Source organism: Pungitius pungitius, chromosome 8, assembly GCF_949316345.1.
Source record: "Pungitius pungitius chromosome 8, fPunPun2.1, whole genome shotgun sequence".
In the NCBI taxonomy this organism is placed as follows: Eukaryota; Metazoa; Chordata; class Actinopteri; order Perciformes; family Gasterosteidae; genus Pungitius; species Pungitius pungitius.
In genome coordinates this window covers 3,176,320-3,203,426 of record NC_084907.1, presented here as the reverse complement: position 1 = coordinate 3,203,426, position 27,107 = coordinate 3,176,320, and the positions used below count along the sequence as shown (strand labels likewise).

Below are 27,107 nucleotides of genomic sequence, written 5' to 3'. Positions count from 1 at the left end.
GTTCAGGACTCTGACCCGCTGACTGGGGTTAGTGTGTGTGTGTGTGTGTGTGTGTGCACTGTACCTGGTATTTTCAGACTCAGGTCACACACACTCCCCACGCTGGAAACAGACGCCGCCTTCTGTCGCCGGGTGACGCTCTCCCGGATACGACCCTCCCCCGTCACCCGCACCGTGAACGGACTTCCTGTTGACGAAAAAAACCCGGCGCGGTTCGTTTAAATTCTACTCCAGAACCTCCAGTGGAAAATATTTTACACAAAAAAAACAAAAAAAAAAGGATCATTTAGTTTATCACACTAAACATTTTCTGAACCTGGCACGTGTTCCTCTGCGAAGCGGATGGACACGATGTAGTTCCCCGGCTCCGCCGGACAGTAGGTGACCCGACACGTCCCGTCCTCGATGTCCTCCGTCTGGATGTCCACTTTGCTGGGACCCTCGACGGACAGAGCCAGGCCGCCGTAACCTGCACCCAAAACCCACGGTGAGGAAACGGTTGATTCGACGACACCTCGCTCTGGTGACGTCACAACGAGCGCCTCCCTCACCGGCGTCCTGCGTGTCCACCACGAAGCTGGAGCTGCTGGAGGTGGTCCCCCGGACGAGGCCGTCGCCGCTGGCCTTCACCTGGCTGGCGTCGCCGATCTCCGACTGGACGACCATGATGGTGATCGGACTGTTGGCCACGTGGCGCCCGTTCTTCAGGATGCTGACCCGGTGCTCGCCCACCTCGCGGGGGATGAAGGAGATGCCTGGGGGAGAGAGAGAGGGGGGGGAGGGGGTGGGGTATTTAACAAAGGAAATGAAAGCAGTGACGGGAAGCAACGGGGGTCCAAGGAGACAGGAAACAGAAGGTGGAGGGAGAATAGAGAAAGAAGAGGAAGGAAGGAAGGAATGAGAGAAAGGAAACTAAGGGGGGTAGGAGGGAAAGATGAGGAAGAAGGAAGGATAAAAAAGAAAATGGAGAAGGAGAACTTCTAAGAAGGAGGAGGTGTTGCGTTACCGATGTGGTTGTTGGCCATCCTCTTCAGCAGGCAGGGCTCCTCGCGGCCCGACGGCGACACGATGCTCGCCGTCAGCACGCTCAGGTCCGTCTCGCTGATGTCCAGAGAGAAGTCCGCCGCCGAGCCCAGTTTGACCTGAGAGCGCCGCTGGTTATCCTCTGAAACGCATTTCAACGCGTCAAGACCACAGCGAGATGAGAGGTCCCTCCCCATCGAGGCTCCGTGGGGACACAGACAGTGGGGGGGAGGGGACACTGACCGGTGATCTTGGCGCTGAACGGGCTGCCGGCGATGTGCTTGTTGTTGTATTTGACCAGGACGTTGTAGTCCCCGGGGAGGGTGGGCATGTAGCTGACGCTGCACGTCCCGTCCTTGTTGTCCACGCAGCTGATGTCCGCTTTGGACGGACCCTCGATGGCCAAGTCCAGACCCCCTGGAGGGACACACAGAGACAGACACAGTATCGGTTATCAAAGACCTCCATTGTCCGACCTTCCTCCTCCTGCCACGTTATCACAAATACTTAAAACCAAGAAGACAAGACGCCGGTGCCGGCGGTACCTTCGGAGGCGTCCTCCGTGAAGACGGTGAAGGTGGCGGCCTTGTTGGCGACGCCGTAGCTCAGCCCCGGGCCGTAGGCCGTGACGTTGGGACTGCTGGCGTGGTTCACGTAGAACTGAAGGGGAGACTCTGCAAAACGCACAAGTCATGATTACATCATTACAGGTGAAGTGTGATCTGCAGCTCAGGTTGCTCCTTGTGGAGAGCTGTTCTTCTTCCCCTCTTTGACTGCGTGTGCGCGTGTGCGTGTGCGTGTGTGTGTGTGTGTGTGTGCGCTCACCGGGGATGTGCGTCCCGTTGTATTTGATGTGCATCTCGTGCAGGCCGGCCTCGGTGGGGGAGTACTGCACCGTGACCGTCCCGTCCAGGTTGTCGGAGATCACCGGCTGGGCCGATTTGCCTGAAGGCATCAGCACCTCACCTGAGGGGAGGGACGGATGGAGGGTTAAAGACGCGGTCTGTCCCTTTCAGGGGGGGGGGGGGGGGGGTGAAGACCGACACTGAACCCTGCGTCCTCCCTCGGCGGGCTTCTCTCACCCGTGATTTCTCCCTTGGTGAAGGAGAAGGGGATCACCATGTCGAAGGGCCTGAAGCCGCTGCCGTTCACGCTGCTGATTGGATCGTAGCCGTCTGACGTCACCTGGAGAAGACGAGACACAAACGCGGGTTTGACAAATCTACCGAAAAAGGGCTTTGCCGCCCGTCCGCATCACAGACGTGCTGCTGCATCCGAGCCCCCCCCCCCCGTTGACAAGAGGTGCATCTTGGGAAGTGTAGTGCGATGAGGAGGAGGAGGATGACTGATGCAGCCACAGCGTTGAAGAGTGCACCGAGGAAGATGAGACTGAGGGAGAGAAAGAGGAACCACCACAAGAAAACCCCCTGGAGGGGAAAAAAAAAATAGTCCTGAAACAGACGTAACCATAGCAACACATCCTGCAGACACAGAAGTTGTTAGGAGCTTTCCCATTGGCTGAGAGAAAAGAGAAGTAACGACACGGAGGACGAACGAGAGAAGGAAAGCGAGAGAGACCAGCAGCAACCTGCAAGAGAGACGCCGTGTGTGTGTGTGTGTGTGTGTGTGTGTGTGTGTGTGTGTACCCAGGGCTGGGAGCCAGCTCGGAGGGCGGCCTGCTGTCCAGCCTTCTGCTCTTGGATCAGTGGTACCTCATCAGTAGCCTGAAGACACGACAGTGAGGGTTTAAAATCTGACACAGAGGTTTGGATGCTGTGGAACAGATGCTCTCATCGCGCGGCGAAGCCGCTTTTAAGAGTCGCTCATTAGTTCTCAACGATGTGGCATAAACGAATCGAAGCAGCAGCTGCCCCTAGAGGAAGTGACATTGGTCGTCAACGGGTGGATCTGCGCGTCATCAAACTGCTCACCATGACTTTGAAGGGACTGCGCGGAACGTTCTCCCCCCCAAAGCGGACGTAGATGACGTAGTTGCCGGGCGCCGGCGCCGTGTAGAAGATGTCGAAGGTGCCGTCCTCGTTCTCCAGCACCTCGGCCTCCACCTCGCTGCCGTCGGGCTGGACCACCACGCAGCTCACCTTGCCTTTCCCGGCGCCCTTGGCGTTCACCACCAGGCCCAGCTCCTCGCCGATGGTCACCGTGGGACCCACGCCGGGACCTGACCACGCATTCATTCATTTATTTATTTGTGTTGGTCGTTAGTTCTGATCATTTACACATGTGTCTTCATCCTGCTCCGTACCCGTGACGGTGCACTTGCTGGCGTCCCCCGTCGCCGTGGCGCGGACCCTGTACGGCGAGGCGGGGATGTCGTCGCCGCCGTACTTCACGACGATGGTGTAGCGGCCGGCGCGGTCCGGGACGTAAGAGACGCGGTGCGTTCCGTCGCCGTTGTCATGGATACTGGGCTGCTTGGGTTTACCGTCCTGGTCCTGATGCGGGGAGAAAAAAACAAAGACAGCCATTTTTGTGTCTCCCATTTGTGCGTGTCAATGAGTGTGTGTGTGTGTGTGTTACTAACGGTGATGAGCACGCTCAGCTGGCCCTGCCCGGCGTCCTTGGCGTCTATGTGGAACTCGACTGGGAAGCTGGCGGGGACGCCGGTGGTCAGCCCGGGGCCGCTGGCTCGCACTTTGCTGGCGTCGTGCGTCGGCAGAACCCGAAACTTGAAGGGACTGAAGAGAGAGAGAGAGTCACTGCCGACGTGCCCATGAGCTCACACCCCACATCATCACCATCAACGGAGCATCCGGCGTCAGTTCAGACACCTTCTACCATATTGAAATAGTTTTTACAGCAAAAACTAAAAATCCTTTGTACCTGCGGGGGACGTCCTGCTCGGCGTACTGGACGGACACCGAGTACGGCCCCTCCACGGACGGCGTGTAGGACACCAGGTGCGTCCCGTCCCCGTTGTCCGTCACCGCCACCGGCTCCGCCCCGCCTTTGGGGGAGGCCACGGCCACGGCCAGCGGGGCGACGCCGGCCTTCCTGCAGTCCACAGTGAAGGATTGTGGGACGTTGGCCCTGACGCCAGACCCCACGCCGGGACCGGACACCTTGACCTTACTGGAGTCCACCACGTCCGTCACCGGGACCTTGAAAGGACTTCCTGCGGGCGACAGGAAGTGGAGCCATTAGCACCGACTGATTGGCGGTTGTGGTTTCGGCATCCGGAGGAACAGACGTCAAAGAGCGCCGAGTCCATTAAGCGGAGCTTTTTACTCACATCTTTAAAACATTCAACTTAAAACCACCGCTTCTTTTATATGAGCCAATAAAACCAACGACACCTTATAAACACAGAGCACATGTTTTTAATCTCAGCCTTCTTTGGGAAGTGCACAGACGCCGTGTTTCTCATCATCTCTGCCTCTCACCTGGGACGTGCTCCCCCCCGTAGGTGATGTTGACCTCGTAGGGGCCGGGCGTGAGGGGGACGTACTCCACGCTGCAGCTGCCGTCCTTGTTGTCTTTGCAGGAAATCTTCGACTCAGATGGACCCTCCACGGTGATCCCCAGACCTCCTACGCCGGCGCCCCTGGTCAACCACAAAAAAGGTTTCGATGTCTGACCCGCAGGTAGCGATGGAGAAGCCCCGTTACCGCGGCGACGGCACGCCACGCGGCGCAGACCCCCGGGGGGCGGCGGCGGTACCTGGTGACGATGTTGAAGTTGTTGGGCTGGTCGGTCAGGGCCTGCTGGAGGCCGGGGCCGGTCGCTACCACCCTGCTGGGGTCGCAGCCCTCCGCCACCTCCACCCGGAACGGGCTCTGAGGAACCGGCGTGTCGTCGTACAGGACCTGGACGCTGTGGACGCCTGAAAAATTCACACCGGGGACGGACCATTACGTTGCCGTCGGTTACGGTCAAGGCGTTGCCGTTGCGGGTCGCCGGTTACCGTTCTCGAAAGGCGTGTAGTCGACGTTGTAGACCCCCGTGGCGTTGTCAGTGATCTGACAGTCCGTCAGCGCCCCGGAGGGGTTCCTGACCTCCGCCCTCACGTGGTCTCCGCCCCGCCGGGTCAGAGGACGGGCGTCCACCGTGAACGACGTGGTGGCCTCTCTGAAAACATCTGCGGGGGGGGATGAAAGCCAATTTACCAGCTGCTTTTTAAGACATAAACGGCCTCGTTTTATGGGATGTTTTAGGTTTTTGAGTCACTCGCAAACCAAAACCCAAACAGTATCGGCCTAAACTCTTCAGATGGACCACAATGCACCTTGTCCTTCCACTCCGGGTCCGAACACTTTGACCTTGGAGGTGTCCACGGCGGGGTCCACCACCACCTTGGCGGGGAAACCGGGGACGGCCTTGCCCCCGTACTTCAGCAGCAGGGTGTACATGCCGGAGGTCAGCGGGACGTAGGTCACCGTGTAGGTCCCGTCTTTGTTGTCCACCACCTCCGTCTTCGCTTTAGCGCCTGCAACAACACGTAGATCACAGTTAGCGTAGCTTAGCATGAAGGCTGAAAAGGACCAGAGGGGGGTAGGGGGCGGGGGGTTGAGTTACCAGAAGAAGGGGCGGAGCCGGTCAGCGAGGAGTCTGGTACCGCCTCCAGGCCGAGTTGACCCGGTCCGGCCCGGGAACAGTCCACGTTCACCACGCTGGTCTCTCCCACCTGAGGACGCAACAAGCCGGGTCCAAACGGAGAGGCTCAGAGACACACATCGCACTCCACAAGGAAGCCTCATCTTCACCTTCCTCCCCCACGCGCTCCTCACCTTGGCTCTCTTCAGACCCGAACCGGACGCCACCACCTTCGAGGGGTCAAAGGGCATCTGGACGTCGGCTTTGAACGGCGAGCCGGGGATGTGCACCTCCCCGAACAGGATGTTGACCAGGTAGTCCCCGGGCTCGGTGGGCAGGTAGGAGACGGAGCAGGTCCCGTCCCCGTTGTCCGAGCACTCGATCTTGGCCTCGGTCGGACCCTCCACCGTCAGACCCAGGCTGCCGGTGCCGGCGCCCTTTGTGTCGATGGTGAACTCTGCCGGGTTCCCCACCAGGCCGCCCTTCAGACCGGGGCCGAACGCCTTCACCTGGGGGGGGCGGCGACATTTAGAGTTTTCTTCACCGTAGCATATAAAGGATGTGGATCATTAAAGTGGCGGCGCTTTTATTACCTTGCTGGGGTCGGGGGGGAGCTGGGCCTCCACGGGGAAGGGGCTCCCGGGGATCGGGTGTCCGTCGTAGGACACGTTGACGGCGTGGACGCCTTCCTCTGTGGGGGTGTAGCGCACCAAGCTGACGCCCGCCCTGGCGGGCTGAGGCTCCGTTTTGACCTTGAGCGCCCGCTGGCTGGGACTCATCTGGAGACAAAGGACACGAAGGATGAAGATGCGGCAAAAAACAACCGATGATCCCGAGGTCAGGCGACCAAACACCCACCACTGCCACCTCCAGACGACCTTGACCTCCTGCGCCTTTGGTGTCCACCGTAAACTGCTGCTCCTGATCGACCTCGGCTCCTGAAAAGCATGGATCCATTTCTGTAACGTGTGTTTTAAAACGCGAGTTTTAAAATGAGTCGCTTGGCGTTGGACCGGCTCCTCACTTCCTTCCAGGTCGTCCACGATGACTTTGCTCAGATCCAGCGGGGCGCCGACGCCGACCTTGAAGGGGCTCTTCGCGATGGGATCTCCTCCGAACTTCACCGTGATGGTCTGCTCCCCCTGCGGACGCGACACGTCAGGAGGTTCGGCCCCCGGTGAACAGGACCAACATTTCCTTCAGTTCCCCTATTTAGCGTACCTGTTGCACAGGTGTGTATTTGACCGTCTGGGAGTAGTCGTAGTTGTCGATGATGTCATAGTTGTTGACGGGGGAGGAGAAGGAGACGTCCAGCGGGGCTTTACCGGCGCCCTTGGTCAGCACGGTGAAATGGGTCGGCTTACCGGCCTCTACACCTGCGAGAGAGAGAGAAACGTTGTTTTGCCGTGAAATTGCCGATCTGGTTCCTGTGTGTGATATTAAGTGTGTGTGCGCGCGTTTGTGTCTCACCAGCGCGAGCCAGCCCAGGACCATCGGCCTTCACCTTCGATGCGTCGTGAGAAGGTTCCACTTTGATGTTAAATGGACTCTGCGGAACTTCCTGCGTGAGAAAATTTAGACGGAAATCCATCAGAACACACCAACATCACCCGTCTGTGCGACGATTTTCCATCAATGCAGGTGTGTGTGTGTGTGTGTGTGTGTGTGTGTGTGTGTGTGTGAACCTTGTCAGTGAACAGGACTTTAATGGTGAGGTTTCCCGCTGCAGGAGGCACGTATTTGACGGTGAAGGTGTCGTTGGCGTTGGGGATGATGTCAAAGTCCACGTCGGCCTCTTTGTCGCTGACCATGTTGGCGTCACACTTGATGCCCACGCTGACGTCACCTGGGTCAACACACACACACACACAAACTGCTGATGAGCTTCCTTTTTCCTTTAACGGCCACAAGGGGGGGCCGTCGGTTCCTCTCCACACTGCCGTTAGTTCGCTTTAATAACTCATGCCGCGACCCTTTTGCCCCCCCAGGACGTTAAACTGCTGCAGACTCTCCAACGTAAACAACGACCCAACCCTGCAGCACAATGAGAGAGTTTCCTGCAGCAGAACCAAGCCGTCAATCACTGCAGAAGGAATTCAAGGTATGAGAGGAATGAGGCGGTAAAACCGTGTGAGACAAACGGAAGAAGCAACAACCTGGAGCCCCCGCTCTTTGTCTCTCGTATCGAATACGGTCGTCCTGCAGGAACTCAAGTGCTTTCATGGGGCTCGATGCACAGTGAAAAGCTTGCAGTGCTACAGGGAAAAATACCCTGCACCAATTAAAAGTTCAGAGTACAATAGAAGTACGTAAGTGCTGCTGGTTATCTGGGTCGCAGTGCTGGGCCTCCTGGAGGGAAGGGGAGGGGGGGGGGGGGTTCGCGACCCAAAGTGAATGAACCGACTGGAACCGCTCGTCTGACTGGAGTCGGCTGCTCGTTTTTTTATGTTACTAAATTATGATAAATTGGCCAAAGACATTAAAACAAGATCTAGTATTCAACAGTTTATGCAGGACCTCAATACGTGTCCTCTAGGCGTTAAGATAAGTCCAGGCTCTAATGAATGAATATGTGAAGGGGGGCACATTCCATGTGTAATGGGCTTTGCAAAGTTTAATTCCTTGCCGCACTTTGAAATGTGGGTGATGAAACGGGGGAGTGTGTGTGTGTGTGTGTGTGTGTGTGTGTGTGTGTGTGTGTGTGTGTGTGTGTGTGTGTGTGTGTGTGTGTGTGTGTGTGTGTGTGTGTGTGTGTGTGTGTGTGTGTGTGTGTGTGTGTGTGTGTGTGTGTGTGTGTGTGTGTTGCTCAGGAAGGTCAGAGTGATGGATTTCCCGTCAGGATGTCTCTGGCCTGAGATAATTGCCCACACATACCAGAGGGGAACGAGTGAAAGAGAATTACTCTCAGATGATATAAAACAGGTCAACGGTTGTCTTCACACTATTTGTGAGATGTTCTGTCACAGATGAAAAAAATTAAAACCGCCTGTAGTGGATTCCCTTTCTTAGTCAGTGTTTTTCTTACCGTCTCCGGCTCCTGAGCAGTCCACAGTGAAGTGGGTCGGCTCGTTGGCCTTCAGGCCGGTTCTTTCCACTCCAGGACCGAACACCTTCACCAGCTTGGGGTGGCTGCCTTTACCCACGTTCACCTGCGAGCATCACCACAACAGGAAAGCACATCACACATTTTTTTTTTTTAAAAGCACTGAGTCAGGGAGATTTACTTCCACAGATCCTGCTGCCATGTCTAAAAGCAGTTCATGTCTTTTACAGTATTTTAATTATCACAGGAAATTAACAGGGGGAGAGCCACAAGGCTCCATCACGGATCCCCTACTTTTTAGCCTTTACACATTACTGCATCACTAGATCACTCATATAAGTCAGATGGGTTAATTGTACAGTGCTTGATTTAAAAAAGTGACACTTCATAGCAGTTTGAGAATTTTAAACTTCGTAATGCACATGAACCCATATTAACTTTTGTTAAAGGTTGTACTTTAGAAATGTTTTGCATTATAAGAGAGACAATATTTAAACAGGAGCCATGGGAAAGGGCAGGAATAATGGGCCTCATGCAAAATATTCTACAATTTGTGGCACATACTGTAGAACTAGATACGTTTGAAATGTATGGACTGGAAGTGGTTATTACCAAAGAGATCAAACTCCAGCAAAACTATTTTAAATCAACCCAATCTATGAGTGATCGGTTCGTTATAAATCTGGTCTATTTGCTGCACCGGCTGAGAAACAAGCAAGAGATTTACTTTAAACACACCAATCTACACAATGTTTTGTGTTGACATGTGACATTTATGCTCATGGGCACAAGATTAATTTATAAAACGAATGCCGGATAACTTGAACATTTCCGTTTTGCTGCGCTTTAAACGTTGCTAAATTAACATTCCCTTTAAACTATTCCTATTTGCAACAATTTAAATTATATTAATTATAAAACCTTTATTTCTGCAGCTTAACATATGAAACAAAAAATTGAAGTTCGGCAAGTCGGCAAAGCAAATGAACCAAACAACACAGTAAAACATGAAACGTCAGAATTTATTTTTGAACCATTCTAACTTTCACTTATTAGTGGATCGAAATGATGTCGGGTTTTAGTACAGCAGAAGAAAAAGGAAAGTTTCAGTCAACATGTTACAGATGCAAAGCAAAATAATTGAATAGTTCAAGTCAGGAAAAATACTTTCCTCTAAAAATGTTTAGTTTGTTCTCCAATAATTATGACGTAATACACAGATCAACCCACAGTGGGATACAAGAACTAACCTAAAGAAGCCACTTCATCAGCAGTCTCCCTCGCCGGTGATTACAGTTAAAGACGGATTGTTTACAGGTGAGCCGCATGCAGCACAACAGAACAAAGCCTCTGAAGGGAAATATTCGGCTATAACTATTAACATCATTGAAGGTTCCACCATGGATCTGGCTTCAGCCCCCCCAGTTCTAGGTAAAGGTGTGTTTTTGGGTGCGTCTGTTTACATTGAAGTGAGCAGGCGGCTGCAGCTCCCAACAAGCCTGCAGATTCATCACCATGACACCGCCTCTTAAACTTTAGAATCATTCGTTTTACAAGTACAAACTTCTCTGGACTTTAAAAAAAAAAAAAAAAAAAAAAAATGATGTGCATAGACAACAAGTAACACTGATTTGATTTAATTATGTTGTGGAACATTCCTTGTGGTGGAAAACGTTTCACAACTAGTTCAGATATCAGCGTTCTTTCGTCTCCTTTTCCCGCTTAAAGCGCCTCTTTGTCCCTTTTGGACTTTGTACCGCTGACGGCTCAACACAAAAGGAGGAGGCCGGCTGGCTTTGTCCTGGAACAACCCACACAGCCAGACCACTCCGAGTCAGACTATAAAAATATTCTACCAACAGGCCGAAGGGGAAGACCGCTGATAAGAGCGAGCCAAACAAATCCCTCGAACTGTGATTCCAAAAAACACAAGTGAAACAACGTGGTTACAGTGCAAAGAAGACTGGTTAGTGCAGCTCAATGAAAACCTTTTCTTGCATTACTTCTCTTCAATTATCATAAATGAGTGCGATAAAGGAGCTCAGCGAGTCTCCTAAATCACGCTGGTAGGTTTCACTGTTCAATAAAAAAACTTCACCAGTTACACAAATTAAAAAAAGGTTCTCATTCAACCGGATGAAAAAAGGAATAAATGCCATGCTGTGCATGAGCTGCAGAGCTTCACCCATCTGGACCTCTCAGGAGGTTTGCATGGAACCCGAAAGGCCCATTAAAACCAGTGGAGCGACCCCTCGCCGGCCCCACTGAGGCCGATGTACTACAAGAGGTCAACCTACACGTAATAACACCAGCGGTGTGATCGAGAGCTTCAGGGCTTGATAGGATATCAGAAGGAAACATGGACCTCCAGACCAGGAAGCTTGTAAAAAAAAAAAACTCCACATGTTGAACCTACTTTAGAGTCTCTCATAAAAGCTCCCTGGTTTATAACTTGATGAGAAAGTTCAGATGAAGGAAGTTCTTGTGTAGCTCAACGTATAAAAACAGCGCTCAAGTGATAAAAGACATAAAACAAAGCCCGTTACAGTGCAGACTGCTTAGTGAGCCCTCACCAACTAGTCATTTAGTGATAAATCATCTTCAAAAACAAAAAGTTAAGATTAGTAAAGTTTTACAAGACAAAAACCCAAAAGGTTGTTAGTGACAGACAGTAGTCAGTGTGGTTAATAAAGTGATGACAGAGTTTAAAATGAATGAACGTTGATGACCATAAATTGGCTTTTTTTTGTTTCCTCTTTGACGAAACGCGACGTGTTAATCAGCCTTTGAACACACACACACACACACACACACACACACACGGAAGAGACCTCGAGTGTATGAGAGCGGCGGTCAAAGACAGCAATGGAGACCCCTTCACCCCCCCGTGTGCTATCATTTCACGTGTTGAACTAGCAGCTGTAGCGCTCCTCCGTGTACGTGGTGATGATAATCAGAGGCCTCTTTTTCACTCGACCTTCGCCGTCTCTGCGTTTCAGCTCAACTAAAGCGCCCGACTGGACGACCCCGGCGCGCCGCGCCCCCGCCGGGTCCTCTGGTTCCGAGGGGGGGGCGGCGGCGACTCCCGTTTTAACGGGGAGCTGTGATTGGCTGCTTACCCTGAAGGGGCTGTTGGGGACGCTGACTCCTCCCCAGGCGACGGACAAGGTGTGTTTGAGAGGAGAGGCGGGCGTGTAGGAGCAGGAGTACAGCCCGTCGCCTTTACTCCTCGCCTTCACCTCCACAGGAAGTCCATCCACGTCCTGACGGGGGACAGGGAGACGTTTAGGCGCCATGCAAAGGTTTCATAGCCTGGTCAATCCATTTATTATCAGCAAATGAATCAAGGCGGTGTGGAACTGAGCCCCTGTAGGAGGATGTGACTGCGGGGGCGGTTCGGTTCGAGAGGACTCACCTGAGCCGTGATCTTCAGAGGTCCTTTCCCAGCATCCTTAGCGCTGACCGTGAACTCGGCGGGTTGGTTCAGCAGGCAGCCGGTCCTCTCAAGGCCCGGCCCGAAGGCCTGTACCTGCAACCACAAAAAAAAAAGCTTTCTTTACTGTATTCCTCGGTAAATGTGCGCCTCTCAGGTCCGCCGCGATGCATCGGTGCCGCTTGCGGCAGTTGGTTTGTCTGTGACGGACCTTCTCTGGGTCACTGCTGCCGTTGTCGGCGACGACGTGAGCCATGAAGGGGCTGTGCTCGATGTCCTCCTCGTCGCAGGTCACGTGGACGGCGTATTCGCCGGGCTCCGTCGGCCAGTAGCGGACGTCGCACGAGCCGTCGTTCTTGTCCTCGCACTCGATCTTGGCCTGAGAAGGTCCCTCGATGGCGAAGCCTGGAGGTCGAGTTATGTTGGAGGTGAAGAGGGGCGACGGCGACCTTTAATCTGATCGGACTGCAGTTTAAAAATCACAACGTAGTAAATCCAAAATAGACCCACCGAGAACGCCAACGTCCGTGCCGACCGACTCCACCACAAAGGTGGCAGGTTTACCCACAATGCCTCCCTCCAGGCCAGGACCCCAGGCCCTGATCTGCTGAGGTCCCGCCTCCCGACCCACCAACACCTCGAATGGGCTGAAAAAAAAAAAAAAGAAACACACACTCCGATTATAACACATTATAACAGTTACTTCCTACGTGTGTGTGTGTGTGTGTGTGGGGAGGGGAGGGGAGGGGAGGGAGGGGGGGGGAGGGAAGACCGCACACAGCATGACGTCGTCTCGGAGGTTGTCAACACACATGATTCAACTTCCTGTGTCCCTCACAGAGCTGTAATCCAAGCTTCAACCATTAGAGTGTGTGTGTGTGTGTGTGTGTGTGTGGAAACCACCTTCACGGCAAACAGTCTGTAGGGATTTACCGTCTTCATTTCCTTCTGCCCCCCCCCAAATACTCTCCCTGCCACAACTGACATCTCTAACAATAGGGTCACATTACAATTGTTGTGGACGTTTGTTTTTAGCTGTACTGTGTCTGGCGTGCGAGGGCGAGCTCGCTAACCACCTCCGGTTACGTCGCTTCCTCCGCGTCCCCGCCTCAAATGATCCTCAACATCACCACATCTGGACCCCAGAGACGGGGAAACAGCTGGAGGGGAACGGCACTAAAAACAAAAAAGGATTATCGTCTTCTGTGACACAAAGACAAGCGTCATCCTGGTTTCTACCGGCGGGATTAAAGCGCACTGAGTCAGGAGGAAGCATGACGGCTTCTTCATTGTGGAGGCCCCAACATGATGGGACTGAACCCCCCCCCCCCACAAACACACAAAGCCTCATCCGCACACTGTTTGTCTGGTTAGTCATCGCCACCAAAAAGCCCTTCACAGACGCCGCCGTGTCCGCGGTACGGAGAGCGCAGGAGACCTACTCAGTCCCAGTGCCCCCCCCCAGAGCCAAGCATTCCGGTCTGATGAGGTAATTCCCCACGTGCGCGCACACACACACACACACACACACACACCAGCTCACCTCTTTGGGATGTGTTGACCCCCCCAGGTTATGGAGACCGTGTGTTTGCCGGTACTGCTGGGATAATACTCGTAAGAGAACACAGCGTCCTGACTGGAGATCTGCTTCACTGGCTCCTCGATGCCCTCTGAACGAACACACACACACACACACACACACACATTAAATCTCCATCGTCGGGTACATCCTCTGTGGACCATGAGTCCTTCCGGCGCTGCACTCACTGGGTCCTTTGACGAGCACCTTCAGCTCCCCGCTGCCGGCGTTCCTGGTGTCCACCTTGAAGTCTCCGACCTGCTTGGCCCTCATGCCGGTGGGCTGGAGGCCGCGGCCCGTCGCCCTGCACGCCCCCGGCGCGCACGCTGCCCCGAGAGAGGACATCAGTCACGACATGGGGCCATGAAGCGGTTTAGTGTGGAAGGGGGGAAGGTGGGGGGAGGACTCACCGGGCCTCACGTCCACGGGGAAGGGGCTCCTGGGGATCCCCGCCCCCCCGAAGGTGACGGTGACGGTGTGCGGGCCGGCCTGGGTGGGCCGGTAGGTGCAGCGGTAGGTGCTGTCGCCCTTGTCCTCCATCATGGCCTCCACGGCGTTCTGGCGGCCCTGAGGGTCCCTGATCATGGCCGTCACGTCCCCCGTCCCGGCGCCTACAGGGGGGGGGAACCCTGGACAGGTCAGTCTGCTGCTCACAGCACACGAGGCCGCAGTGGACCAGCAGCCGAATGAACATCACGCTGCAACATCTACAGACTGAGACCTTAAACTCGCGTTTACACAACGGAGGCAACGAATCTCTTCGCTCTTCACACCCAGAGGGTGATGATGAGGATTCATCGCCTGCAGGGTGTCACGACTATGATTCACTCCTCTATCACATCCTGTCTGTGGACTCGTCTCTGACCTGCAGTGTAGATGTCAAAGTAGGTGGGGGTGTTGGCGACGACGCCCACGGGTTCGATTCCCGGGCCTTTGACCATGACCTTGGAGGCGTCGCCCAACGCCTTGTCCACGTTCACCTCGAAAGGACTTTTGGGTATCTGCTGGCCTGCAAACATCACCGTCACCTAGGAAACAGAACCAAGAGTTACCCAGAAACATCGTCTGCTCCCTCTAGATGAAAAGCAAACATCAAAGCTTTGATTAATGACCTTCGAAAGTACTTCATGGCCCCGAACCATTTAATGAACCGAAATAGTGCATCCAGTTACAGAAAGAGAAGCTCACCTGGTGAAGTCCCACCACTTGAGGAACGTAGGTGACACTGAAGGTCCTTTTGCCCTCATTAGGCTCCGCCTTCAGCTGATCCACACACACAAAAGGATGTGTGTGAGTTTTTAAAACTAGACTAAAACAGGTTTTTTATTAAACAGGAGGGGGGGGGGGGGTGTGGTACCTCCTGTCTGGTGCCGTCTGGGTTATTCAGGTAGACGGTCACGTGACCCTGACCCGCACTGAACGTGTCCACTGTGAAGACCCCGGGACGAAGCACCCTGTTCCCCGTCGGTTCGATACCTGCAGAAGAAGAAAATTAACAGAGATTCACGACTTCAGAGTGGCGTCATATTCAAAGTGTGGAAAGCGGTGTGTGTGTGAGTGTGTGTGTACCTGGTCCGTATGCGCGGGCCTTCTTTGGGTTCAGTTTGGGTTTGAGTGGCGCTCCTGGCTTCAGTTTGGCTTTGGGGAACTGAGACAGGTAGGTCATCATCGACTGCTCGTCCGCACTGGGGTCGATGATCTCCTCCGGCGCCATCACCTGCGCGCGCGCGCACACACACACACACAGACACACACACACACACACACACATACACATACACGTTAATAAATCAGCGCTTCCATTTGCAGCTTTTGGAACCTGGTTCCAGGTTTTTGCTCCATTGAGCCACATGAGCAGCAGTCAGCGCTCCAGTTCCTCCCAGACGGATCCGTGCTGACTCGTCAGGTTCTAACCGGGGGGGGGGGGGACCATCACCATCTATGCCCGGCGCGGCCTTCTGTTGCCTCGGGTATGTTGAAAACAGGAAATGGGCCGAGTTAGAACACCATTGTCTAAAATGTGCCTGCATGCCGTCTCATTAAGATTTCCATTCGCTGGAACAAAGGAGGCCGGCCCAGTGAACGCAGAGCCGGGACGTGGGGGGAGGGGGGGGGGGGGGGGGGCGTCCTGGACTCCGAGTCACTGACGGCGAGATCGTTTTCTTTTCCGCTCACGTCAACACTTTTCCCCCCTGAAGTCATTCTTCAACACGCTGGCGTCCCTCCCAAATCAACGCCACGGGTGTGACGGCGATGTTGTTTCTGGAGGAGACGTCCCGTGGGTGCACCTGACCGACAGGAAGCCGAGCATGACGCAACGCGGCCGCGCCGCACGGAACCAGACGGACGCGCCGCGTGGACTCCGGGTGAAAGAGACGCGAGTCGCATCCTCTCGGAGTCAAACTAGTTTATAATAAACAAACGGGTTCGTTGAGTTTCCTCTGCAGCGAAACATCAGGAAACCAACCCGCATCTGTGTGAGAGGTCGCCCATGACCTCTGACCTCTGGAGGGGGAAAAAAGCTGAGCAAGGTCTGTTTACTATTTGGCTGCAGGAGTAAGAACATGGGACTCTCTCTTTTCTTTGGATGCTGGATGAAAACTACAGCCAGTGGACCCGTTCCAACATCTTAGTTATGCCACTAAGGTGTTAAACAAGAGTTCAAATGTCACAGGGAACCCAACCTGCGCGATGCCCAGCCAGTCGTCGGCCAGTTGCATGGCCTCCGTGGCGTTCTCCACCGGTTTCACCGGGTCCCAGGTCTCCCAGTCCGGACACAGGCCTGCAGGCGACAGAAGACACGCCAGTAGTTAACTTTGGGCCTGAATGCAGTCCGCTGTACAGCCTTAGAACCCACACACACACACACACACACACACACACACACACACACAACGTACCTGGTGCACAGCTGTCCACCAGTGCTCCCAGCGCCCGGCCGTTCCTCCAGTCCTGGGCGAAGTTGTTGATCGGCACATCGGGGAGTTTGTGTTGGATCCAGCCCAGCAGGCGCTGCTTCGGCGTCTTGGACTCCGGCTGCAGGAAGCAGAACCAGCAGAAGGTCAGTGGCGCGTTTCGCCTTCGGGGTTTTACCGCTTAACGCCACGGGCTGAAGTTACCTTTTCCTCCTCGCCCTCCCAGACGGGCATGGAGATGGAGTAGTGCAGAATCAGAGTCCAGACCAGACCCAGGATCAGCTTCAGGTTCCCATCCACGATGGCTTTAGAGTCTGAAGGAGCGAAACAGAGCTGAAGTCAGACCAAAGGACTCTGGGAGAACTTCCACTGCGCATCACCTTCGACACAAATCTACGCCGCCGACTCACAATAAAACACAACGTGGCGTTTATTCAAGGCCGCCACGAGGGGCCCGTGAGGTCAAACCCCATCGGGTCGCCGTGACCTTATGGAGGTCATACAGTGAGCGATGTCCAACAGCGTCAATCTACTGCCGGTTTGGCGTGGCGCCCCCTGGAGGTGTGTCCTTCAGACGGGGAGTTAGTAGAAAGACGGTGAAACGCTGATAAACGTCAAGGTTTTCACCTCTTCAGCAGAGTGCTACAGGGTCACGTTACTCATTAATCAGACCTCCGCGTACCAGCTGGTACCACACGCAGAGTTAAGCAGACAAAACATTCCAGTCATTTTTAATCTCAGACTACTTTTCTCAGTCCTGTAATAACAAAGTATCCATTAAAGAGACACTCCCACATTCTAAGGATTAAAGTGGGGCTTCTTAAATGAGCACAAAGACACCAAAACATGGCCAGCTGACACGAGTTGGAGTATAAAAAGAGATCTTCTAGCAGATGGTTTGACTTCAGTGAGGTGGAGGAGGCCTCGTCTGTGAGTCCGGTACAGAGAAAAGAGTCTTCACTCAACTCCCTCCGTCTACATCATACGTCAAGGGCGCGGCTTCAAAAAAAGAAGTTGTGAATCACTGCGACGTGAATCGGCAGTAAAAACTCTTGCAGCCGATGATCCGCTCGCATACGAGAGCGGCTTTGGCAAGCGACCACGAGACTACTTTCAACACCGCGCAGACGTGTCTGCGTGTGTGTGTGTGTGTGTGTGTGAGAGAGATGAACCCTATGATCCACCTGGTGAATCGGCGTCAGCACACCAGCTGGGGTCCTAAACATGTTGCAGCAACATCGGCGTAGGTGGAACTCGGGTAGAGTGCTGCCTCACCCAAGGGTGACACAACACTGTTAATGACAGAGTACACACACACACACACACACGAGAGGTTGCCACATCCTGCTCTCCACATTCCTAATCTGTTTTTCCAGACGCAACGCGCTCATTTATCTCTTTGTACTTGGGTCCTTTTCTCTTTGTCTGGACTTTTTTGTCAAGTCTTCTTTCTCAAACACTACTCTTTGTAACTTCCTTTTCCCCTCCAAGGGTAAGCTGCCACACCAGTGTGTGTGTGTGTGTGTGTGTCACCGGCAGCCGCCTCTGCAGCAAACATCCTGTCATTGAGCAGCGGCCTTTACCCTCCAAACACACATACACAAACACACACAGTGGCTCATTAGGGGTGACTGATTATTATTAAGCTAACAAAACACTAAAGTCATGACGCGTTTAGTTACTATACAAAAAAAAAGTAAACTTTTTCTGAATTGGTACCTTTGCACCTCTCAGCTTTTTGGGCTTGTGGCCCATTGAAACAATTTAAATGACTGACTTTTCCCCCGTTTGTCAGTCGCACAGAACGCTTAAACGTTTTTATCGGCTTTACCTTTCAGCACCGGAGGCTGCTGCCTGATTCAAACACAACCCACAGAGCAAAACTACATTTTCTATTAAATGCTTCATGACTGGTCAGATTTTTATCTCCTTGTGGACATTGAGCAATATTTCTGCAAAGGTGAGTTATATGTGAGAAACATTCGAAATGTTACTAATTGACTTTAAAATGTGTTTACACGGGACACCCAATTCCATTCATACCAGTGCAGAACACCAGACTGGGAACTAAATTACGTGTGTGTGTCGACAGTTTTGTGAGTAACGAGGCTGTTGCCATGGTATCCCATTGTTCACATAAAGGACGAGTGTAGGAGAAAAATGTTTTCCCTCTGGTGTGTTTTGGTCTCTTATCCTTTCAAGGTCCCAAATAAGACTCAGTCTTTAAGACTGAACGCAGTCTGGAGAAACAACTTAAGAGACGCTTCAATTAAATCAGTCCAGTCCAAAGAGGTTCTTTATTCCCCTGGTACCGTCGGCTCATGGAGGGATCCAAGTGAACCCAATGACCTACACCTCGACTCAGTTTTCAGTGTCAACATGCCACGGGAACCACTAAAAGGCGCAAACAAAAAAGGTTTGTCACGACTCTTTCGGCCATTGGAGAAAATCAAACCGCGCAGTCAGCTCCTCTTTCATTATTTATTTATCCGTCCACAGCTCCATTCACAAAAAAAAAAAGTTTTGTTATAACTCAGGCCGGATCTGTGTCAGGTAAACAGTGTTTAAAGCCAGCTACCGCTGCCGATACCTGCTGATTTGTCGACCCGTTGCCACGGAGACGCAACAACACCGAGGCAACAAGGACACCCAATGGGAGATGTGGGGGCTGGGAGGGGTCGGGTTTGCCTTGGGAGAGAGAAAGAATGTGTGCAAGGAGAAAGGGAAAGTGGATGAGAGATAAAGTCAGTGAGTGTGTGTGTGTGTGTGTGTGTGTGTGTGTGTGTGTGTGTGTGTGTTTAGAGTGGGTGTGTATTAAGGAGAATCGGGTTGCGACAAAATACCTTGATTACCGGCGTGGCACACCTTCGTTGGTACAGGAAGTTACACAATAAGCCAAAAGAAAATACAGAAATGCCTCCCAGCCAGCTCGCCGAGTGGGACCAGTGACCTCCCAGCCAGCTCGCCGAGTGGGACCAGTGACCTCCCAGCCAGCGGCCCAAGTGGGACCAGTGACCTCCCAACCACCTCGCCGAGTGGGACCAGTGAACGAATGTCAGGCTCCAGTGGTTAAATACCCATCTGACTGGCCCAGGAGGTTTTTGTTTACAGACTTTAGGTTGATCTTTTGTGCACACAAACCTAAACAAAACCGAAGCACTTCATTGGGTGTGATGTCATCCATCAAATCCACTCAAACAGCGACAGCAGAGGGAAGGTCTCTGAAGTCGTCAGTGTACAGATTCCAATGCGCTTTGAGGTCAATTTGACATTTTATGGAGCTATAATTTAATTACAGAACTAGGATAAGAGAATCCTGAACATTTAATAACACTAGCGCTAATTGCACCTCAATTACACAGAGCATCATTAAGTAGCAATTAGGGAATTAGTGCCGGGGGGGGGAAAGTGAAGTTCGGATGGAAATGTCCGACAGGAGGTACCTGCAGTGAACAGGATGTGGAGCTCCGGTGTGGGTGTGTGTGTGTGTCATAGGTCTAACCAACTGTGTACAAACGCACATTCATCAAAATTGAGATCATAACCCCGCCCACCTACCCCAATTTACCACACACACATTCCAACACCAACCTCCCCTCCAAGAACCCGCTGGTTGATGACAAGAGAACAAAAGTGTAGCGCACACACACACACCTCCGCTGTGCTGCAAGACCAATCATCTAAACAAGCCAATCCATCGATCAATATTGTTTTATCAGAGCAGGATAAGCTGTGTGCTCATCTGAGAAATATTTTAATATTTTTCAACATACATAATTTAATAGACATTTTCCTCACTCACACTGCCAAGTAGTTCAATTTACTGTATTTAAGATACAATATAAAAGTAAAAAGCACAGTATTTCTGATGAAACTAGCATCAAAATGTAATTGAGTAAAGAAAGCTGCTACCAAATCATGTGACCAACCGAGCGAGTACGGTGGCCGAGAAGGTTCAGACAAATACAAAAGCAACAACACAACCGCAAATGCCACAACGCAACACGAACGGCGCAACACAACACGAAAGCGAAAACGGAAGTAGCTGCCCACGGGAGCGAGCGTATTTTGGAGGAACGGAGCTGGAGGATGCCAGATCGTTTAAGAAGTAAGTGAAACATGATTCCTTACTTTAACTGTAGCCGCAAGGAATCATGTTTCACTTACTTCTTAAACGATCTGGCATCCTCCAGCTCCGTTCCTCCAAAATACGCTCGCTCCCGTGGGCAGCTACTTCCGTTTTCGCTTTCGTGTTGTGTTGCGCCGTTCGTGTTGCGTTGCGGCGTTCGTGTTGCGTTGTGGCATTTGCGGTTGTGATGTGGCTTTTGTATTTTCGTGTTGCGGCGTTCGTGTTGTGTTGTGGCATTTGCGGTTGTGATGTGGCTTTTGTATTTTGTGTTGTGGCGTTCGTGTTGCGTTGTGGCGTTTGCGGTTGTGTTGTTGCTTTTGTATTTGTCTGAACCTTCTCGGCCACCGTAAGCGAGAGTTGGTGGAACTCCGCAGCCCCCAAATCGAGAAAAACCGGATTCATTTTCACGTCATTTATCAAAAGTTCACCACCCTCGCATGGAGAGCAGGCCGGCGCCGTTACTCGGTGAGACTGGAGGCGTGTGAGCGTGTGTTTCTAATCATGTGAGTGAACCGACCCTTCGGGCCTCCAGCGCACGACTCGCCCGTTATCACGTGATTGATCGCTCAAAAAGCGGAGAAAAAAACTTTCAAGGTGGAACATTTGGACCGTTGCCAGACGAGTTAGCGGTCTCCCTCCATCGCGTCATGCCGGCTCTCCCACTGATGACATCAGCGCGTGATGCGCCGCTGTAATAACGCTACAGCTTCTCAACAAGAGGGGCGAAGCGAGGCTGCGAACGGGTTTGATTTGGATAAAGGAGGAGCGAGAGATCTGGATTCCGATCATTGCTGAATGGGTACGTTCTGTGGACCGGCGCCCAGGGACAGCCAGCGGAGAACCGGCGTAAATTATGAATTAAAAGAAAGTTCTTGGAGATCTTTGAGACAGGCTTTAGTACAGAATGAGAGCTACAGGAACAAGAAAGACCTCACTTTTGATGTAGGTTTAAACTTGTTTTTCATTCAAGACACTAAACCTGGCAGTTTAGAGTCCGCAGGGATTCTAAATATGCATCCACACTTTGTGGGTTCAAATATGGTCGTCGGCATTTGAATGCTTACAACCAATGTATTGGTGCTCTAAGAAAAAATGTAGCCATCAAGTCCTCGATAGAACTAGCCTCCAATTTCGTGCTAAAAATGCACCAAATTGACACATTTGACTTTAATGTGTAGGATACAAAAATAATTCAAGTGCACGTTTCCAAAGTAAATAAGAATGTGATGTTGGAATAGTTTGCTCACCCAGCGTCGACCATTCACATGACAAAATGATAGAATGCAAAAAAAGGCAGACAATAGAGTTTAGAATGCTTTCACAGGTGGTTCGTCGTTTCCCATCAACTGATCCGACGCGGCCTGGAAATCCGGCGCGTGCCACGGCCCTTGTATGCAAAAGAATAGAGGACCTATAATTGAGCCCTGTGGCACTCCACGGGTTGAATCATTCCCAAGTGGTAGAGGATGGAGCCACAGGGCTCCTCTCCAAAGCCATCAAGTCAAATATTCTGCTCCACTTTGTAGAACAGGACGGATTGATAGTGTCCAATGGGAGAATCACCTGCAACCAGGCAATAAAATAATCAAACCTGTTTGATATAGAAATGGAAGACAGAAGTAACCTGAACCCCCCCAAAAGAACAGAGTAACCAGCACAGTTCTGCCCTATCATTAAGACACACACATCTGGCATTACGTCTGCCTGCATAAACAGGACACACACACTCACACTGGCAAACAGGCTGCAGCATTTAGCCTTGTGTGACCTCACCCTGCTGGTTCCTGTGATGTCATCACAACCAGAAACATGGCCATGTGGTGAGGAAGAGGATAATGACAAAGAAGATGATCGCAAGATGGGGAAAGGAGATGTGTAGAGAAAAACAAATGTTCAACAAGCCAATGGGGGGATGAAAACTTCTATTTAGTGTGGAGAGTTGGCTCTGCCGTGAAGTAGTGTTAACGTGTACATCACGTCACAATCACACTGTGGCCGGCCACCCTAAACTGTGGAGGATTAATGGTAAACACTAGATGGGCCGTGAAACAAGAGCCGTGCACGTTGTGCGTAAAGCAGCAAGTTGTGTGAAGATGCGTTTGCGTTACATTGGGTCTCAGCATCACAACGTCGACGCGGCAGAGGATCGTTTAAGGTTTAGAGGTTTGAACTTTTGTCTCCACCATCATTAAACAAATATTTAGTGAACAGTGACTATCCAAAAACTTCATATCATGTCTGCTGCATCTCCATCCAGACAGGAGGAGGGGTGTGTGTGTGTGTGTGTCTGTCTGTCTGTCTGTCTGATCAAACACGGTTCAGCACCACAACACAAAGACACCATGACGACAACAAATCAGCCTCACAAAAGGCGTGAGCGTCCGCAGCGAGACAACAGGACGGCTGGTGCTGGCGGGGGACACAAAGACGGGTCTGTGTGAGAAAAAAAAACAATCACCGTTCATCTCTGCCTCAAACCAAAACTACCACGACGCTTCAATCTTATTTTAGGCACCAAGATGTTGATGATTTTTTTTCTTTAAACATTCTGAAACTGGTGGAGCACGAATGTGTGGTTGCCTCAGAGGTCATCATCAATCCCAATGGATTGAAAACTCAATTCTAGAGTGTTTTTTTAGTATTTGATTTTCTTAAATTACGCAGTAATTTTGCTTTCAGGCTAGTTAGCTTAGCACAAAGACTGGAAACGGGGGGCAACAGCTAGCCTAGGCGTGTCCAAAGAAACAAAATGCCACCCACTACTCCAAAAGCTCGACAATCGACACAGGAGTTTATGTATGTGGCGGACCATTGGCAGTTGCTAAGCAACCAGCAAATATCTACTTGTAAAATCTGCAATTGTTGTTTTGAACTTTGTTATATCCATAAAAAACAAATAGGCCGTCAACATGTGTGATGCAGAGCCGCTGGTAGTTTGATTTTGGCAACGTTTAGACGGACCCGCGCTAACAGTTGCCTGTGCTAAGCTAGTTCCCAAATCTATAATATCTGCAATCCGTGACCAGCGGTAGCAGACGGGCCTCTTGCCAAAGAAACCGTACAAAGTGATTTCTAGTGTCATTTGTTCCTTCAAAAGCTGCTGCATGTTGACCTGGAACCAACAAAGAAGCTTTCTCTGCAGAGTGGAGGGGTGTGTGTGTGTGTGTGTGTGTGTAAGTCTATATCCCAGCCGCTCTCATGTTACCTTTTTCCTACACAGAGCCTCAGTGTGTGTGTGTGTGTGTGTGTGTGTGTGTGTGTGTGTGTGTGTGTGTGTGTGTGTGTGTGTGTGTCCCTTTGGTCACAACTGAAAGCTACAGATCCCGTTTGGGGCTATTCTCAGAACTTCAGACCTGGTTCCTCTTCACACTACAGATAAAAAGATAAAAAGATTGAATTAAAAAAAAAAAGGGTTTAAAAGCCCAATCTGAACCGTTTCAGTTTTCCAGCACATTCCCGGTGTGTTTCAGCCTCATCAGCCGACCGCTCATTCAAGTCTATTCATTTCTCGCGTTGAATCCGTGCAACTGGATGGAACTTACTATTTAAAGTACAGTAATCATGTGTTTGTATAACAAGCTTTTAAAAAAGGGGAAAATACCACAAAAATCACGCGTTTTTGGTTTATGTTTAAATTACTTAACTCAATTGGACAAAAAATGTAGATGCGATTGAAAAGAATAAACCTGACAAACCTTTTACAGACAAAACATTTACAGCTATTGAGACACGATTTGGGCTAAATTGCACTAGAAACTTAACTCTGCTTCACGCTAATCGGCTGCATGTTTACAACGGACCAAACATTAAAATACGCAATGATTCAAATGAAGGTATGAGATGGAATAGTGTGATTAGAACAACAACCTTTTCCCATCATCGCACCTTTTAAAGTTATAAATGAATTTAAAGGTTCCACAGAGCTTCCTTCTCATAACCCATAAATGATCAACAGATTAAGTCAATAATCTCGGTGTTCTGATCTCACCCAAGTCATGACGCAACACGCCTGCCTGCACAAGTGGACAGCCACACCCTTCTCTCTCTCTCTCTCTCACACAGACACAGAGACACAGAGAGAGAGATAACTGATTAATCGCTTCAGAAACTGATTTTTGACAGGAATCCTGAACCAAAAGGATTGAGGGGAAAAAGTACCATAATTTGACCTCAATCCAAGATTTATAAGTTTGATTAATAAGGTTTTATTTAAAGGTTTTCGCTTAAATAAATTGATAAAAAATATCTCCACATAACCCAATGATGAGGAAATGAAGCCCGTTAACGAAACACAGGGGCCGAATGTCGAGGGCGACTGATTCCTAGCGTGCAAATCTCCCAGCCGACAGTGAAAGCAGCACAGAGGAACCCCATCACAGGGGTGAGGCATCCGACAAACTGACGTTACCTTTGTAACCACACTGGGGCCCAGGTGAGGGGTCCCCGTGGTCAGGTGGACCTTCTCCCCTTTCTATCACTCTTTAAAAAGGAGTCCACAACGAGCAGAAACTACTGAACATCTTCTGTGGTTTCAGACAATCTGTCCGAGAGGGATTTCACCACCAATTAGAGAAGATAAAAGTGGTTTATTTTACTTTATAAAGTAGATAACGGAATAATAGATCACCATGGAAACGTATGTGCGCTTCACCTCACAATCTGACGCGACTCAAGACTGAATATCAAAAGATGAGCTTTACAATCGATTGTAAAAACAGACATTTTAACACTTAAAATGAAGCAGCGGGTGAAGGACTCATTAACGCACGTGCGTCCTCTGCTCATTAAGCCGCGTGAAAAATAGACTCATTTAATAAAACACACCGACCTACACGTAAAACTTCGTGTAGCCCGACTTAAATAAACACAAATATATTTGACACGGGTCTAAAGTCGCGGGGAAGTGAGGCATTTTTAACGCAGTTTGGCCAATGCGGCATCGACGGGTGAGAGCAGGTCCAGTACGGTAACATAGTCTATGTTTGTCATGTATGGACTAAGTCCATTCTTCTACCAGAAGAAGGGAGAAGAACGATTTCGGGGATCATTGGGCCAAATAGATTTAGAGTTCCAGGCAACTTCCACAGAAGCGAGGCCAAAGGTCTGGAGCGGTGCAGATTGACCTTTGTTCGCTATAAAAATCACAAGCAGACGAAGCCCAAATGTCCTCGTCATCCAACAACCTCCTTTGGGATGGGATGGCGGGAAACGTCAAATAAACGTGGACTTAAAAGTGAGTTTTATTTCCTCGGGAGCCGAGGCCGAGCCGCCTGTCACTCACGGCGCAGCCAGGTGGAGAACACCAGCCACCCGAGTCCAAAGCACCAGTTCCCGTCTACAGCAATTACACGCGATGCCGAATTGAAGAGCGAGTCGAGTTGGTGGTAGGAACGTGATATGCGATGGTGACACGTGGATCTAATCGCGTGGAAGACGCGGTTACACTTTAAAACGCCGCGTTATCAAATGGGAGTCCGGGCTTTCCACGACAAACAATTGGGAGTCGGGGCTGAGAACGTGGAAAAGATTATATTATACTGGTACAACACTTTAAACACTTCTGTACATTTCTCACGTGTACGAAGGTAATAATGTACATTTTATGCTCCACAAACGGGTGTTTTTATTAAAAACTGTTGGCCGCCACTCACCGATGGAGACCAGCTTGATGTTCTCCTTGTCCAGGAACTCCAGGGCCACCGACACGTTCTCCAGCTTCATCTGCCTGAAGTTGGGCCTCGGGTGGTACTTTCTGAACATCTGCTTGTGGCTGAGGACCTCCAGCAGGGCGATGAGCCTCAGCCCGTCGCCCAGGTCCAGCTGCAGGTCCGCGATCCGCTTGTTGACGCACTTCAGGTGCTCGTTGATCCAGCGCGTAAAGGTGTTCTGCTGGATCTTCTTCCACGGCGCGTCCTCGGCGAGGTCCTTCTCCGTCACGGGCATCTTGCCTTTTTTTGTGTGTGTTTTCCTCTTTCCTTGTGGAACAATGCGGTGCAGTGGGTCGGGGGAGCGTGGGTCGTGTTTCCTCGCAGGAGCCTGAAGTTGGTTTGGAGAGTTTTTTTCAAAACCTCCCTGAGACACGACTGGCTGCTGGGTGCTGCGTTCAGGTCCTTCTTTCAAAGCTCGGGTTTCCTCCCCTTCTTCTTGGAGTCTTTACGGGCAGTTGGGACGCTTAATGTTGGAGTACCGCCCCCTTCTGGATGTAATCGTCCTCCACGTTTGCGCCTAAAGTGACGTAATCAGCCCAGTTGCTCTCGTAATACAGGTACTCAAATACTCTGTTTAGATTTAAGGTACTTAAGCATGTTTTCTATTTCCACTATTGTCGATCTATTTTATCTATCTACAAATGAGTGGCAAATATTCAGATTCAATTTAAAACTGAACAAATCAACTAATTTATTTTTACATGTGAGATTGATTCAAATTCCTAA

At 51.1% G+C, this 27,107-nt stretch overlaps 1 protein-coding gene across 2 annotated transcripts in view; it reads right to left on the bottom strand.

The window, feature by feature from the left end:
- Positions 1-26,802, bottom strand: part of flnbl (filamin B, like) — a 31,321-nt gene extending 4,519 nt beyond the window's left edge. Inside the window, exons 1-41 of one of the 2 annotated variants that reach the window (XM_037489868.2) lie at positions 26,325-26,802; positions 16,749-16,858; positions 16,530-16,665; positions 16,314-16,411; positions 15,199-15,346; positions 14,987-15,105; positions 14,818-14,892; positions 14,495-14,657; positions 14,040-14,240; positions 13,818-13,955; positions 13,594-13,720; positions 12,561-12,697; positions 12,262-12,455; positions 12,033-12,146; positions 11,737-11,880; positions 8,600-8,723; positions 7,260-7,420; positions 7,045-7,135; positions 6,796-6,950; positions 6,599-6,716; positions 6,433-6,512; positions 6,168-6,353; positions 5,769-6,083; positions 5,557-5,665; positions 5,267-5,467; positions 4,946-5,119; positions 4,702-4,864; positions 4,425-4,585; positions 3,865-4,156; positions 3,566-3,719; positions 3,287-3,476; positions 2,955-3,202; positions 2,670-2,747; positions 2,106-2,208; positions 1,849-1,989; positions 1,569-1,697; positions 1,267-1,440; positions 1,007-1,165; positions 552-755; positions 317-469; positions 65-187 (exon numbers count right to left, since the gene is read on the bottom strand). In XM_037489868.2, the coding sequence (XP_037345765.2) occupies positions 65-187; positions 317-469; positions 552-755; positions 1,007-1,165; positions 1,267-1,440; positions 1,569-1,697; positions 1,849-1,989; positions 2,106-2,208; positions 2,670-2,747; positions 2,955-3,202; positions 3,287-3,476; positions 3,566-3,719; positions 3,865-4,156; positions 4,425-4,585; positions 4,702-4,864; positions 4,946-5,119; positions 5,267-5,467; positions 5,557-5,665; positions 5,769-6,083; positions 6,168-6,353; positions 6,433-6,512; positions 6,599-6,716; positions 6,796-6,950; positions 7,045-7,135; positions 7,260-7,420; positions 8,600-8,723; positions 11,737-11,880; positions 12,033-12,146; positions 12,262-12,455; positions 12,561-12,697; positions 13,594-13,720; positions 13,818-13,955; positions 14,040-14,240; positions 14,495-14,657; positions 14,818-14,892; positions 14,987-15,105; positions 15,199-15,346; positions 16,314-16,411; positions 16,530-16,665; positions 16,749-16,858; positions 26,325-26,616 (6,382 nt within the window). In that variant the 5' untranslated portion in view covers positions 26,617-26,802. The remainder of the gene's footprint in view (positions 1-64; positions 188-316; positions 470-551; positions 756-1,006; positions 1,166-1,266; positions 1,441-1,568; positions 1,698-1,848; positions 1,990-2,105; positions 2,209-2,669; positions 2,748-2,954; positions 3,203-3,286; positions 3,477-3,565; positions 3,720-3,864; positions 4,157-4,424; positions 4,586-4,701; positions 4,865-4,945; positions 5,120-5,266; positions 5,468-5,556; positions 5,666-5,768; positions 6,084-6,167; positions 6,354-6,432; positions 6,513-6,598; positions 6,717-6,795; positions 6,951-7,044; positions 7,136-7,259; positions 7,421-8,599; positions 8,724-11,736; positions 11,881-12,032; positions 12,147-12,261; positions 12,456-12,560; positions 12,698-13,593; positions 13,721-13,817; positions 13,956-14,039; positions 14,241-14,494; positions 14,658-14,817; positions 14,893-14,986; positions 15,106-15,198; positions 15,347-16,313; positions 16,412-16,529; positions 16,666-16,748; positions 16,859-26,324) is intronic. The other variant, XM_037489869.2, reaches the window with a different exon arrangement.
- Positions 26,803-27,107: the final 305 nt, after the last annotated feature.